The sequence below is a fragment of the Aythya ferina genome (genome assembly GCF_964211825.1).
Source record: "Aythya ferina genome assembly, chromosome: 2".
Classification (NCBI taxonomy): Eukaryota; Metazoa; Chordata; class Aves; order Anseriformes; family Anatidae; genus Aythya; species Aythya ferina.
Window position 1 is genome coordinate 27449822 of NC_140297.1, and position 12921 is coordinate 27462742.

The 12921-nt window shown below is 41.5% G+C and overlaps 1 protein-coding gene across 5 annotated transcripts in view; it reads right to left on the reverse strand.

Moving 5' to 3' along the window:
• Positions 1 to 7104: 7104 nt before the first annotated feature.
• ICA1 (islet cell autoantigen 1) overlaps positions 7105 to 12921 on the reverse strand; it is a gene marked incomplete at its 3' end in the record, with an annotated part of 72801 nt that continues 66984 nt past the window's right edge. For 4 of the 5 annotated variants that reach the window (XM_084511171.1, XM_084511169.1, XM_084511170.1 and 1 more), the window contains 3 exons: positions 11571 to 11669; positions 9638 to 9773; positions 7105 to 9001 (listed from right to left, as the gene is read on the reverse strand). In XM_084511171.1, coding sequence (XP_084367297.1) covers positions 9652 to 9773; positions 11571 to 11669 — 221 coding nt within the window. Of the gene's footprint in view, positions 9774 to 11570; positions 11670 to 12921 lie in introns of all 5 variants that reach the window. The other variant, XM_084511172.1, reaches the window with a different exon arrangement.

A 12921-nucleotide genomic window follows, 5' to 3' on the forward strand; every position in this document is an offset into this window, starting at 1 on the left:
CTCTGAAAAAAATGTGTAAGGTGTAGCCTACATTGCTATGACAGTGCAGGGATGGTACCATACTACAGGCTTTCACTGCATGGTCTTACCTTAGATGGGGTGAGTGTATGTTAAGGATTGCCACCTCATTCAGGGACTTTTATTTATGAACTGAAGTTGGGTACAGCAGAGGATATGATCGTTGTCTGTTCTGGTGGATAATGCTAAGGAGAGTGTTCAGACAGTTGTTGAGTTCAGGTACCAGGAAGGACTTCCTGTTTTGACCCTCTTCTTGAGGGAAATGCCTACAACCTAAGAAAAAAAAATGTTGGTAATAGGTCTTTCACCTTTCAAGCAACAGGAGAACAAAAGCAGCGTATGCTCCACCTCTACGTGATTTGGAGGATTGTCTTGTATCTGTGTATTTGTACATACAGGATGTTCCTTGGGTTAGGAAGAAAGCAGATGCCTTGATGCTCCCCACGAGCATAAACCTGGGTAGATGTAACCCAAATCAAGCCATCGGTAGGTTGAAGTCTGTGTCTCTGGTGGCCTCCTAACTGATAGGCTGTTGAGTGCAGTGCTGTTGAGTAATTGTTTTTTGAAAGTGGCAAAAAAAAATGTATCCACTAAGTGACAAAGTGTACCTACTAGACTGGCCAGCAAACTAGATGCTGAGCAAAGAGTGAAGTTTGTGAATCCTGTGACTGCTTCAGTGTGGGACGCCCCAGGTGCTTGAGGTCTTTGGTATCTGCATAGCTGCCCTTGGTGTAGGTGCTTGTGGAAACACATTGAGGGAAACTGAAATGTGTGGAGATTTGTGTGTCTTTGGGATCAGGGACTGTTGAATAGAATTGGAAGATTATTCTGGACATGGCAAGTCAATTTGTGGGTATAAACCTGGTGATCATAAATGTCATAGTTGTCATAAATATCAACTGGAACTGGGTTGCTCACATCATGTCCAGTTGGGTTTGGAGACTCTCTGGGGATGGAGACCATACCCCTCTGGGCAACATATTCCAGTGTCTGACCACACTCACAGTGAAAAAGTAATTCTTATGTTTAAATGGTATTTCATGTGTTTCAGTTTGTGCCCATTGTCTCCACTGAGAAAAGTTTGGCTCCAATTTTTTTTGGCACCCTGTTTCCTGCCTATCTTCAGGCCTGCTTCCCTGTCCATGTGTCTACATGGATAAGACCCCCATTGAGTCTTTTCTTCTCCAGACTGAACAAGGTCCCCTACTGTGCTTCCATCATTTGTACAGTTCCTTTCTCTGTTTCAGTTTTGTCAGGAGCTACTTGTTCATCCATGCAGGCCTCCTGCCACCTTAGCTGGATTTCCTGCTTGTGGGGTTGGAGTACTATTGAGCTTGGAGGACGTGAAAATCAACCTGGTTTTCTGAACTCCTTTCCAGAGCTGTATCCCATGGGATTCTTCCAAGCAGGTCGCTGAAGAGCCCAAAGGATGTTCTCCTGGAGTCCAGGGTTATGATCCAGCTTTCAGTTTGTTTTTGTTTTGTTTTGTTTTGTTTTGTTTTGTTTTTCCCCTCTTTTCAGGATCCCAAGCTTCTTCACCTCATACAGCTCGTTCAAGAAACCACCCCTAATTCCCAGAAATGGTAGGAGATCTTCCCTGTAATGCTGTTGTCTTGGCACTTTCCTTACTGGTGTATCTACACCTTGGATGGGCCTTCTTCAGCTGCATTGGTTGATCCCTGAGGTCTCTCTTGTCCACGTGGCCTGACACCCTGTGTTTGACAACCTGGGCAACTTTGTCACCTGGTTGGGGATCTGAGGCCTGGATAGGCCTCAGCAGGCTTTCCATGACATCCAGGATCCAAGTTCCTGGGATGCTGCAAATCTCGATAGATGATAGGTCGGGATGGCAGCAGAGAGTTGTCTCTGCTCTCAGTTGCTGCTTCCTCCTGGTACCGCTGCATGGCTCTGCTGGTGTGGGTGCTTCGTTGGACATAGCTGCATCCCCTGGCATGTCAGCAGGGCACTGGGGCTGTCCTGGAGCTGCAGATCTGAAGGTGGAGCAGGAGCTGTTGTCCTGGTGCCAGAAGTCACCAGCAGTCTTCAAGACTTAAGCAGTTTCAGCACTGTTTCAGGCTCCAGGGACAAGCTGGGGACAGGAACCATCACACCTGTGTGTTGTGGTACAACTGGCCTCCAAGGGACTCGACACTGCCATGGGTCAGGCTTTTTTTTTTTTTCCTTTTTTTTTTTTTTCATATGTGCTGGTGCAGAAACTTAATAGAGGTTTTTGTCAATGCTGATGGTGTGTACATTGCATTAAGTCTTCCCTGTGTAAAGGAACTTGCTTCATTTTGGCAGCATGCCCTGTGGAAAGGAACCTCTGCTATTCTGGCAGTGCTGCACAAGGGGAGGACTGATTTTAGGATCATAAAAGCATTTTCCTGTATTTTAAAACACTTTCCTTCTTTCACTTGGATAACAGCATATCAAAGAAAACAGCATTATGTACCTTCACATCAATTCAGCACTCCCTCCATTACATACTTTGTGTGATTATAGGGAATGGAAGTAGAAGCCAAAACACTGACAGGCAAGCTGTAGTGTTCTCTAAAAACAACCCCGGGACAGGCTATTCAACCTGCTCCTTAAAAGCTCAGGTAGAAAAATGACCCATTATGGACTCTGTGTGTTTTCCAATTGTGTTCCCTGTTTGCTAACAGGGTGGGCTGTCAGCATGGAGGGGAGTGCAGGGAACAGGACGGACTTGAAGCAGGCAGTGCAACCTTTCTTCCTGAAAGTCTGTTTGCTTTTTAATCTTGTTTCCCTTTTACTTTGTCTTGGCAAAGTTCCCACTGCTTAAACTGCAAGTTACGAGATAGACAGATGCTCTCTGAGGTCCCTCTAGCCTTCAAAGCACAGCAAAAAGAACTAATGAGTGGCAAAGGCCAGCAAATCCAGGAGCACCTCTACCTCCAAGGAGACCTGGATTGGATCCATTCCCTTAAAAATGAAAGAAAAAGCTGTAAAGCACTCAGCATGGGAGTGGGTTAAGGGTGGCTAATAGTGAGATTTTGTTCATTTTAGGGTTTTTCATAATTATTATTTCCCTACATGAAGAGCAGCAATGGCTGTACACACCTTGCAGGTAAACTTGCCTGTGCTTTGGAGACAAATAGCCGAAGGCTCTGGTGCCACTGCTGCCAATCCACACTGCTCATGTGCCTGCCTGTGTGGAGCTGCAGTGGCTCAAACTTTTTTTTTTTTCTTTTTTTTTTTTTTTTCTTTTCCCTAGATTTTCAGCGAGATTACAAATGCTTCTTTAGCAGTTGGAAAGTGCCTGCTATAAGACCATGGGGCTGATGGTAGGAGAGCGGTGGCCCTCTTTTTTATGGGTTGGGGATGCTCATTGATCTGACCCCTGGGCAGGATTCTGTGACTTAACAGTATGGGCAGCCATTTTGGAGAAAAAGCCTTGGAGCACTTGTCTATCTATGGCTTGTTTGCAGCCCTTGCTGCTGTCACCAAATTCAGGGACAGCCTCACAGAAAGGTCAGATTGGCTCAAGACTGAGCTGTAATGTAGATCAGAAAAATCCCTTCAGGGTGTGTCTCGTTATCAGAATTGTTGTCTTCACAAAACTGAATCAGACTAAACCCTGTTACAGTGAGGCCATCTCTCTGTTGTCAGACTTTGGTGTTTTGAAGCCCTGGTACTCATGTTCAAAGCAGAGTCGCTCATGGCAGGCTGCAGAAAACCACATGGACTGCCTGAACAGTCCAGGAAAACAAGCAACTACATTAACAATGCAGTTACTTCAGTGGACTGTGAATTTAGTTTCTATACTTTCTGTGTGTCAAGTATTTATTGTGAAGATTGCACTTGGAATAAGAGTAGTGTTTTTGTTTGTTTTCCTCATTGGATCCTGCTCCTGCTATATTCAGCATGCTTGTTTCCTGCAGCCATCTACCCAAATAGGTGGAGACAGGATGGATGATTTCATATTATAGCACATTCTTTTTAATTTCCAGCCTGTTCATGAAGCATATGGCTTCCAGCACCTGTCCTGGGGCTTTTCCTGCTGCCTTAATAGCTATGGAAGTCCAAAATAAAAGAAACACCCTACGGAGAAGGTTTTTGGGAACTTTTGTTTAAAAAGAAGGCTGGCTGAGCTCAGCTAATGTGCCTAATGACTTAGGTAGGTCTGCAGGCATTTAGCTATTTCTTAAACTCCTTATCTATTTGTGTGTGTGTTCATTACCCCATAAAGATTTCAAAAGCAACCCATGTAGCAGCTGGCAGGTAGAATGAGACAGACATTCACTTCCATGCTATAGCATGCATGCTTCTCTCTTTTTTTTTTTTTTTCTTTTTTCCTTTTTAAATTCTATATATTTTTTTTAAAAGCAGCAAACTCCAACCCCCCCCCCCCCCCCCCTTCTGCTATGGCTCAGTACGAGCTCAGGCACAATCTTCCAATATGATAGAAGAGTTAAAATTTGATGTAGTTTCTAGGAGCTGGATGCTGCTCCCTGGCAAGTGGCAGCATCCTCCCTTCATGGTGGCTCCTGTGCAGACAAATACCTTGTGTTCTTTAACTGCATAATTAGACCGTTTTATAATTACTGCATGAGGGGAAAAGTCAGTGTAATGCTGAGGAGAATATTGTTAATAAACACCTGGTTAGCACAGTGATTGACTGCAAAGCCAGGTTGCCTAAGAGATGGAGGGCTGGTGGTCACCAAGGGGAAAAATGTGCTGAGCCTGCCTGGCCCCTTTGGTCATGGTGTCCTTGTCCACTGCTACGGGCAGGTGTGCAGGTGAATCGCCCTAAAAGCACCTGGGTCATATCTGGCATGCGTAAACACAGCTGCACTCCCAGGGACAATGACTAAATGCAGCCAAGTGGCAGAAAATAAGGATTCCTGTTAGTTGAGAAACTTTTGCCACAGGGCTGAGGCCTAGATTTCTGACTAGTCATTCCTTGTCACAGTGACTATGTAGCTGCAGGCCTGTGTGCCTATGTCGTGTGCTGGGCAGTCAGCAGGTCCTGATGCTGGGGCACCCAGGTGCAGCCCTGGGTCCACACCTGTGGTTGTGAGCCTCATTTACTCTACAGCATCATCAGATAATCACAGAATGGGTTGGGTTGGAAGAGACCTTAAAGACCATCCAGTTCCAAACCCCTGCCATGGGCAGGGACACCTCCCACTGGATCAGGTTGCCCAAAGCCCCATCTAGCCTGGCCTTAAACACCTCCAGGAATGAGGCATCCACAGTTTCTCTGGGCAACCTGTGCTGGTGCCTCACCATCCTCTGAGTGAAGAATGTCCTCCTTTTACATTATCTGAACCTACCCTCTTTTAGTTTAAAGCCATTCTCCTTGTGCTATCCCTCCACTCCCTGACCCAGTCACTCCCCAGCTTTCCTGTAGGCCCTCTTTAGGTACAGGCAGGCTGCTGTAAGGTCTCCCTGGAACCTTCTCTTCTCAGGACTGAGCAACCCCAGCTCCCTCAGCCTGTCCTCATAGGAGAGGTCCTCCAGCCTCTGATCATCCTCCTGGCCCTCCTCTGGACCTACTCCACCAGGCCCACATCCTTCCTGTGCTGGGGCCCCAGAGCTGAAGGCAGCACTCCCGCTGGGGTCTCAGGAGCACAGAGTACCAGGACAGACTCCTCTCCCTTGTACACCAAGCAAAGGCTGACTGAGGACGGCAGCACAGCCCTAACAGCCCGTTTGGGCCCAGCTCGCCAACATAGCGCTAGACTGTCAACACTGCTGCTTCTCAGCTGAGGCAAACCCTCTGCTTGCCGGCTGTTGGCAAGCTGAGCTGTTGCTCTGCTTCCTGCTTTCCCATATGGTGCCTTATTTAAAAATAAGGCACTGACAAAGAGCGTCAATTGTAAAAGTAGGCCAACCAGAGTGGGGTACAGCAAACCCCAGGTTTCAGTGAGGACTCAACATCCACACAATTACACACCAGAGGGTCAAAAGCCTACAAACACGCAGGGCCCCTGGGATGGCTACAGTTTACTGCGGCACAAGTACGGGCTCCTCAACTCATCCTAGCCTGCAAGGTGAGCAAGTGTCGCTGCAGGTGGCCCAGGATGCTCTCAGCAGCAACCAGGGACAGTACAACCCCCCTTCATCACTGTACTTTGCTTATCCAGTATCACTAGCAGGTGCTTGCGATGGTAGATGGCAAAGGCCCTGGGAAAACTCAGCTTGAAGCATGAACGTGACTGGGTGCTGTGTCCTCACATCAATCTGCTGCTCCACTGAGCCCTTCAGGCTTGGAGCTGTCATGGCCAGGTGGTCCTGCTTCAAAGAAAGTACATCAATTTCATGCCCATGCAATATTGTATATGGAAAGAATAGAAAGGAACAAGCTGCATCATATTACTGTGGTGGAAGTGAATTCTGATCACTTAAGGAGGTCAGAAAAGTTACTTTTTTTTAGTTACTGTTTTTTCCATAAGCTATTCAACTTCCCAAGGTGCACAGTCCAATTCTCCTGAATTCTCCTGAAGTAGCTGTTCTTAGATTTGCAAAATCCTAGACTCACCAAAATCAATTACATCAACTTTAATAAACTTCCTGATAAAGACAGTTAATCAATTACCACTGTTTTCATCTGCCATAGGGGTTCTGCAGCTGTTTTTATTTTAAGACAATCCTCTACTAAACAAGAATATGCAATTGGAATGAAGCATATTAAATCAAGATGAACATTATGTGTGTAGAACAATCAATCTGTAATTTTACCAGGATGATTAACTACCCTGTTGTCCCAATTACTGCTGAGCTTGCACACACATCACAGAAAATCCTATAACAATGGCACTGTGGCTTGGAGTTACTCTGCAGCCCAGACTGCACAGAGAAGTGCATGCCATACACTTCTCTATGATTAAGGAAGTATTGTTTGTAACTGCAATTAAGATTTTTCTGCCGAAAAAAATGGCTATTTGCAGGGTGTTTCTTTTCTTGCTCTAGTTTTCTACTTAAATAATAATCACGATAGTAATGCATTGTACATGGCAATTTCACTTGCTTTTCTTTAAGCAAATTTAATCATGTATTAAAAACCTCTGGCTTCTTTTTTTTAATTGAAAAATGTGAAAAAAATGCATAGGCAGAAAGCACAAAATTCAAAGCTAACTTTAATTTAAAAAAATCACATATTACAAGAAAATGCATAATATGAACCAATCAGTATTGCAGCTTGAGGTAAAAAACCTGCAGCTATGGTTTCTCTGGTGTAAAAAGGATGATTATTCAGCTATTTTTCTACCTAAAAACATGACAAGGATTCACAACACATTTAGCTGAAACTTGTACAATGTCCTTAATTTTCCCAATCAAGAAGGAGGGTTTTGTTTGTTTTAAACATCCTGAAAGTCTAGAATCTGTGACCTAAAAAACAACCACTTTCTGAGTCTTAATTCTAACTTAACGTACAGTTAGCTATTTTGAATATAGGCCACATTTTAGCCTCACCTGTGCTTTTATTGTAACTGCTTTAGCCATTAAAAATGCTAGAATAGATCATCCAGAAGTGTTTTAAGAAGTATTGAGACAAACATAATCTAAAACAAGTTTAGTAACCACAGACTTGCTTAACGTTGCAAGAATCTGTTTGATGATTTCAGTGGTAACCAAGCTGGGCTGAAAATGCCAGCAGCCTGTCTATTCCTAGAGCTGCTAACATTTTTGGCGTTGCAGATAATTACTGTTTGAGATGAAGAGGATTTCAGGCAAACATCTAGTGTTTTGAGTGCAAACTAACACTCATAAGTGTAAATGCACCTCAGCATAAGTGTTAGGTGTTTTCCAGTTAATCTTCTTTGCAGATGCCTTCCTTAATGCCAGAGACTGCAGCTCAAAGTCAGGACCTCAGGCTCCAGCCCTAACGCTCAAGGAAGTTACATGTCTCAGGAGAGACTTCACAGGTGACAGCTTTTTGAGCAAGAAGCTGCCAACTACCAAACAGCAGGAAACAGTGATCTTTGCAAACAGTTAGGTATCCACATCTGTATCAACTTCCATGTCTTAATTGCCACACGATAGAATGGTCTTACTGTTGGGGATCAGTGGGCTGGGTACTCCATAAAGAGAAGACCAGGCTGTCCATTATCCAGTATAATAACAGCTGAAGAACATCTCTGGCAAAAAATGGAAGTACCTTGAGACTTTCCAGCTATGTGGCACCTTAAGAAGGATTTTGAACACTACAGATTTGTACGGAGGTGATTAAAACTTGCTGAGGGTTCAGTCAGGTGGATCCCAGTCAGTCCAGCTTGTGCGTCCACTAAGTAGCACGTAGCTTTTTAGCTAGAACATATCAAACACACATTAATACTGCTCAGTGCAGCTTCCAGATGATGTTCTGCTGTACTTGAGAAGCAGGACAGTTTAGATAACTTCTGCATTTACATGGTTATTTTGAGGCTTACAGTGTAGGTATGTAGTTATCTAATAGATCATGAGAAATTGATTAACTACCTGAGCATACAAATTAACTGGGGATGAAAAACTTCATCAACATAAAACAAAAATCAATTGAATTAAAAAAGGTCAAATATAATAAACTGCAAAGCAGATCCTATACAGCACATATAGCAAACATGCAGAACTTGTGATATTGTGGCTGCTGCCATCCTTTTCACCTTCCTTCACTGTAAAAGGAGAGAAGGGAGGCAAAGAGAGACCATCAAGTTCAGATTTTCTTACTGTCCTACTGCATCACTATTCAGAAACAGTGTGAGCTAATGATATGAATTATCAGATACTCTCTAAAAGCTAGTTATATGTTATCTTCAGATGCTTGTTACATACCAATTCAACAGCACACCAACATTCCATGGGGAATAAAATATCTTTTTTTGTCAAAATCATTTTATTAAAGAGTTAATGTCACAACAAGCTCAAAATAACACATGCTTCAGAAATAAATTTGATGAAAAACACTCTGAACAGAAATACGTTTTGAAGGCATGGTAAATCATCAGTTGCAAGAAACTTCTGCAAACAGGTGCAAATTCTGTTGGTGCAATGGAAAAAAAAAAGTCAGAAAAGAAGCCTTTTGGGCATTACTTCTGTTTAGGTAGTACAGTTTGTCTAATAATTTAAATCAGAAAGGGCACAATTTCCATGGCTGCGTAGACCCAAATGTATTTCTTCAATAATTAACTCCAGCACAGATTTTTCACTGTGAGTACTAACAAAACAAATTCAGTTAACGTCTTAACATAGCAGTAATATATATATATTATAGATGTGATAGATGTTCGATTCATGCAGCCTCCTCAGTTACATGATATATGTATTTTTTAATTTACTCAAGAAACATTATAAAAAAATAGGTTTGCAATTTGTATTTCACTCCAGTATTAGCTCTGCATCACCTCAGGCAAAGACAGTGTTTCAGCAGATAATGTTATTTGGCAAGAAATCTGCCCTAATTCTTAACCTCATTTTTGTAAATCCACGTAGAAAATAAATGCTAAGTCTTTATACAAAACAAGAGCAAATAACTGTACGTATATAAAAGGGGGTTCATTCCCTTTAGTTTTGTTATCATGGCACATACTTCATAGTTTCACAACAGCATACTAGTTTTCATTTAGTTTTTTTAAAACCCAAAAATAGCATTGATGAATGGAAGAATGTGAGTTACCATAGGCAGCTGACTCATGCATTAAGCAATTCATGTTCTTTATCAGTTTTCCCAACAGCATCAGGATTGGATAATGGGTCAAGGTCAGCAAAGAGACTGAACCAAGCAGTCAAGTCTTTAGGATTCCTTGTAGGTTCTGGAAAAAGAGAAAAAAAAAAAAAAAAAAGAAAGAAAAAGGAAAAGTACAAACTTGGAATTCTTGCTTGTCAGCTATTTTAAAACAAAAGTGACTGAAAGTTTGACTAAGGTCAAACAAACGCCATGCTATCGTTTAATTTATTACTAAGGGCACTTCTGACAAGAAAATCAGAATGAGTGATTACATTTTAAAACACCACCTTTAACAGAATATGGAACTTTAGTAAGAATGAATGTTTTACATCTGGCTGCCTGTGTGCTTTATATACCTCCTGCCATGATAAGTACAGGAACACTTTAATTAAAAATGGAAACAATCTCTCTCTGTCTAGCTTTGTTTAGTGAAAGGTATTTTACTTGTGTGTGCACCTGTAGGCCTGTGAAAGACCAAAAGCTAAGCAAACTCTACTTTACCTTACCATCTTACAGGCCTGAATTCCTTAACCTAAATCCAGTTCATGTGACTTTCCTGTTCCCCCTGTATATGACCATACAATATCATTATTCATGTCCCAAGTATGGCTTCTGGTATTAGGGTATATTTTTTGATTTATATTAAAAAAAAAAAAAAAAAAAAAAAAAAAAAACGTGAACCAGGAATATGTTGAATACCAGCAACAGTTGGACTATTGCATCTATTGTATCTGTATTGACATATAGATGTTGCAGAGGTCTCCTGCCTTCCTGCTTCCTTTGGAACCTGATTGTTCCAAAAGGGCAGATTTTCAAATTAAAGAGGAAGTGAGTTTGGCTGCTATAAAGAAGCTACATCACCACTTGCTTTTTTTGTGATCTCATGCTTAACACACATTATATTCATAGAGAAATAAGATATGGAGATGTGCTATTCTACTCAGAAAGATAATGTTGCATGTTAAATGAAAGCACCCTTTTTGCTAGGAGGAATTCATGGACAGAATAGGCTCCATTTAGCATGATTTCCATCTTCATGTCTGCAAGGCTAGAAGATCTGTCACTTTTACAAACAGATTTTGAAATAGCTGAAGGCTGTTCCTTTTTCTGGTGAAGCTATTGTGGCTGTGACATCTCGCTTTTCCCAAAATTGTTCCCAAAACATCTTAACCATCTTTTTCTACTGGGCTGAAATTAGTCAGTCTTTTAATCCCAGGGGGCAGGGGAAGGAATACACATTGCTCCTTCCTTCTGCACTGAACACCTTTCACATAGCTTTTGTTTGAATATGAATGCAGAAAATATACTGCAAACTGGCAATAAGGATGCAATGTGCTCCTAGTTTGCCTACCCATAAAACACTAGTCAAAATAGTGGGGCTCGATATCAGTTGATGACAGGACTCCTGGCTCACTTGCCACAAGTGAATTGCTTCATTTGACTACTGATATGATGCGTGTTATCAATGAAATCTGTAATCAGGTCTCTTCTGCCTTATTAGTAGCTTGTATTTTAGCCACAGAGTCTTCCCAGAGCTTCAAAACAGTGTTTAGCTTAGACTAAGTGCATGCAGATGCTATTCTGTATGACTCAAAATTAAAGTAGTAGAAGAAACTGTTGTTTCAGCTCCCTTGTTATATATATAGCACGCTACTCCTCTGACAGATTACCAGCATTGAAGCCTACACACAATACACAGACACACATGTATTATATGTGTAACTGACACCGAAAGAGTAATTAGCAGTAAGCACAAGACTCTTGATATGTAACTACTACAAAAATAAGTTTTATTATGGTAGATTAGATGGGAAGACTAGAAAGATGCATGAGTCACAGCTAAACAGGAAAACCTAAATAACTGAAGAACTAAATGACTTACCACCTTTCATTGGTGTCTTGTTAGCATTCACATTCAGGCTGTTCAGTTTCTGTGCTGGCCGTGGTATAGATGGAGGGCTCCCACTGTTAGCTGCCCATCCTAGAATTCAATAATATAACAGCGTTAGCATTAAGAATTACTTTGTACACTCTGCCACCCTATCTAGCAGCACAGCGCTCACACCAGGTGAAGGAGCAGAGTATTCTGTTTTGGTTATGGCTATTTGTATCTTTCCTCATACACGAGACATCAACAGTCAGATTCTGCAGACAACCACTATCCTTGAGAACAGAATAGCTGTGGAGTGGTTTCTTCATCTCCAGATCCAAGTAACTGTACTCTTCTCAAACCTTTAATATGTCTAAACAAAGACTTTTTTCTCAATTCTTTTATCCAATCACAGCTAATACTTGTTCACAGAAATGCCAGCACAGTAATCAAGTCAAGCATAGCTGTAGAGCAAAGAATATCAGTTACATTTGGGCAAAAATATCACACATACTAAACATTTTTTCCTCCTTCCTTTACTTTTACAATTCCAAAGACTTCCATTCCAACTGGTCCAGAAAACAAGTAATTGTGACCCTGTTTTTTAAATTAATTTTAAAACGAAGAATTCTGAAAAAGTTCATTTGTTGCAAAACACCCTGAAGAATTTAATTCTAGATGCACTATTTACTGTTAACTTAAAACTAGGTTTTAATTGAATATTTTTTTGTTATCTTTCATTTGTAAGAATCTTCTCAGCAGGAGAGAGCAACTATGTGGGAAAAACTGAAACTACTCACAATTTATTGTTCCTACATGCATATTCTCCATCCGCAAGAGAGTAATGATAACTACAGTTATTGAAGCTGGATGTTCTAGGCTGGCAAAATGAACTAGGGATGGCATAGTGTGGATACATATTAGGAAATAATGGAGCATTTTTATCCCTGGTTTAAGGTATTTAAATTCCTATGCTTTATCACATTTAGAGGACAAACAGTCACATTTTTAACACCAATGTTACAATACAGGCCTGTATAGATAGAGTTGAAATAAAACATAAAAGCTGTCTCCTCTAAGTGTTGCCTGGTCAATTATCTATCCATCACAGGGAGCTGCTATATCTGACTTGGCAGTATCAGAAACAAGATATTAATCTGTACATACAGCTAGCATTTCCTTATTCAGTCTACAAGTTCATGCTCTCACATCATTTTTTTCTCTCTTCTTCCTTTCTCCCTTTACTTTCTCAATTTTTGAGGTTGCTGTCAGATATTGGTACCCAGCCTCCTGAGAACTCCTGCAACAGCTGCTAAATCACAGGAGCCCTTCCTTCCTCTAACAGATTATTTCTTTCACTCTC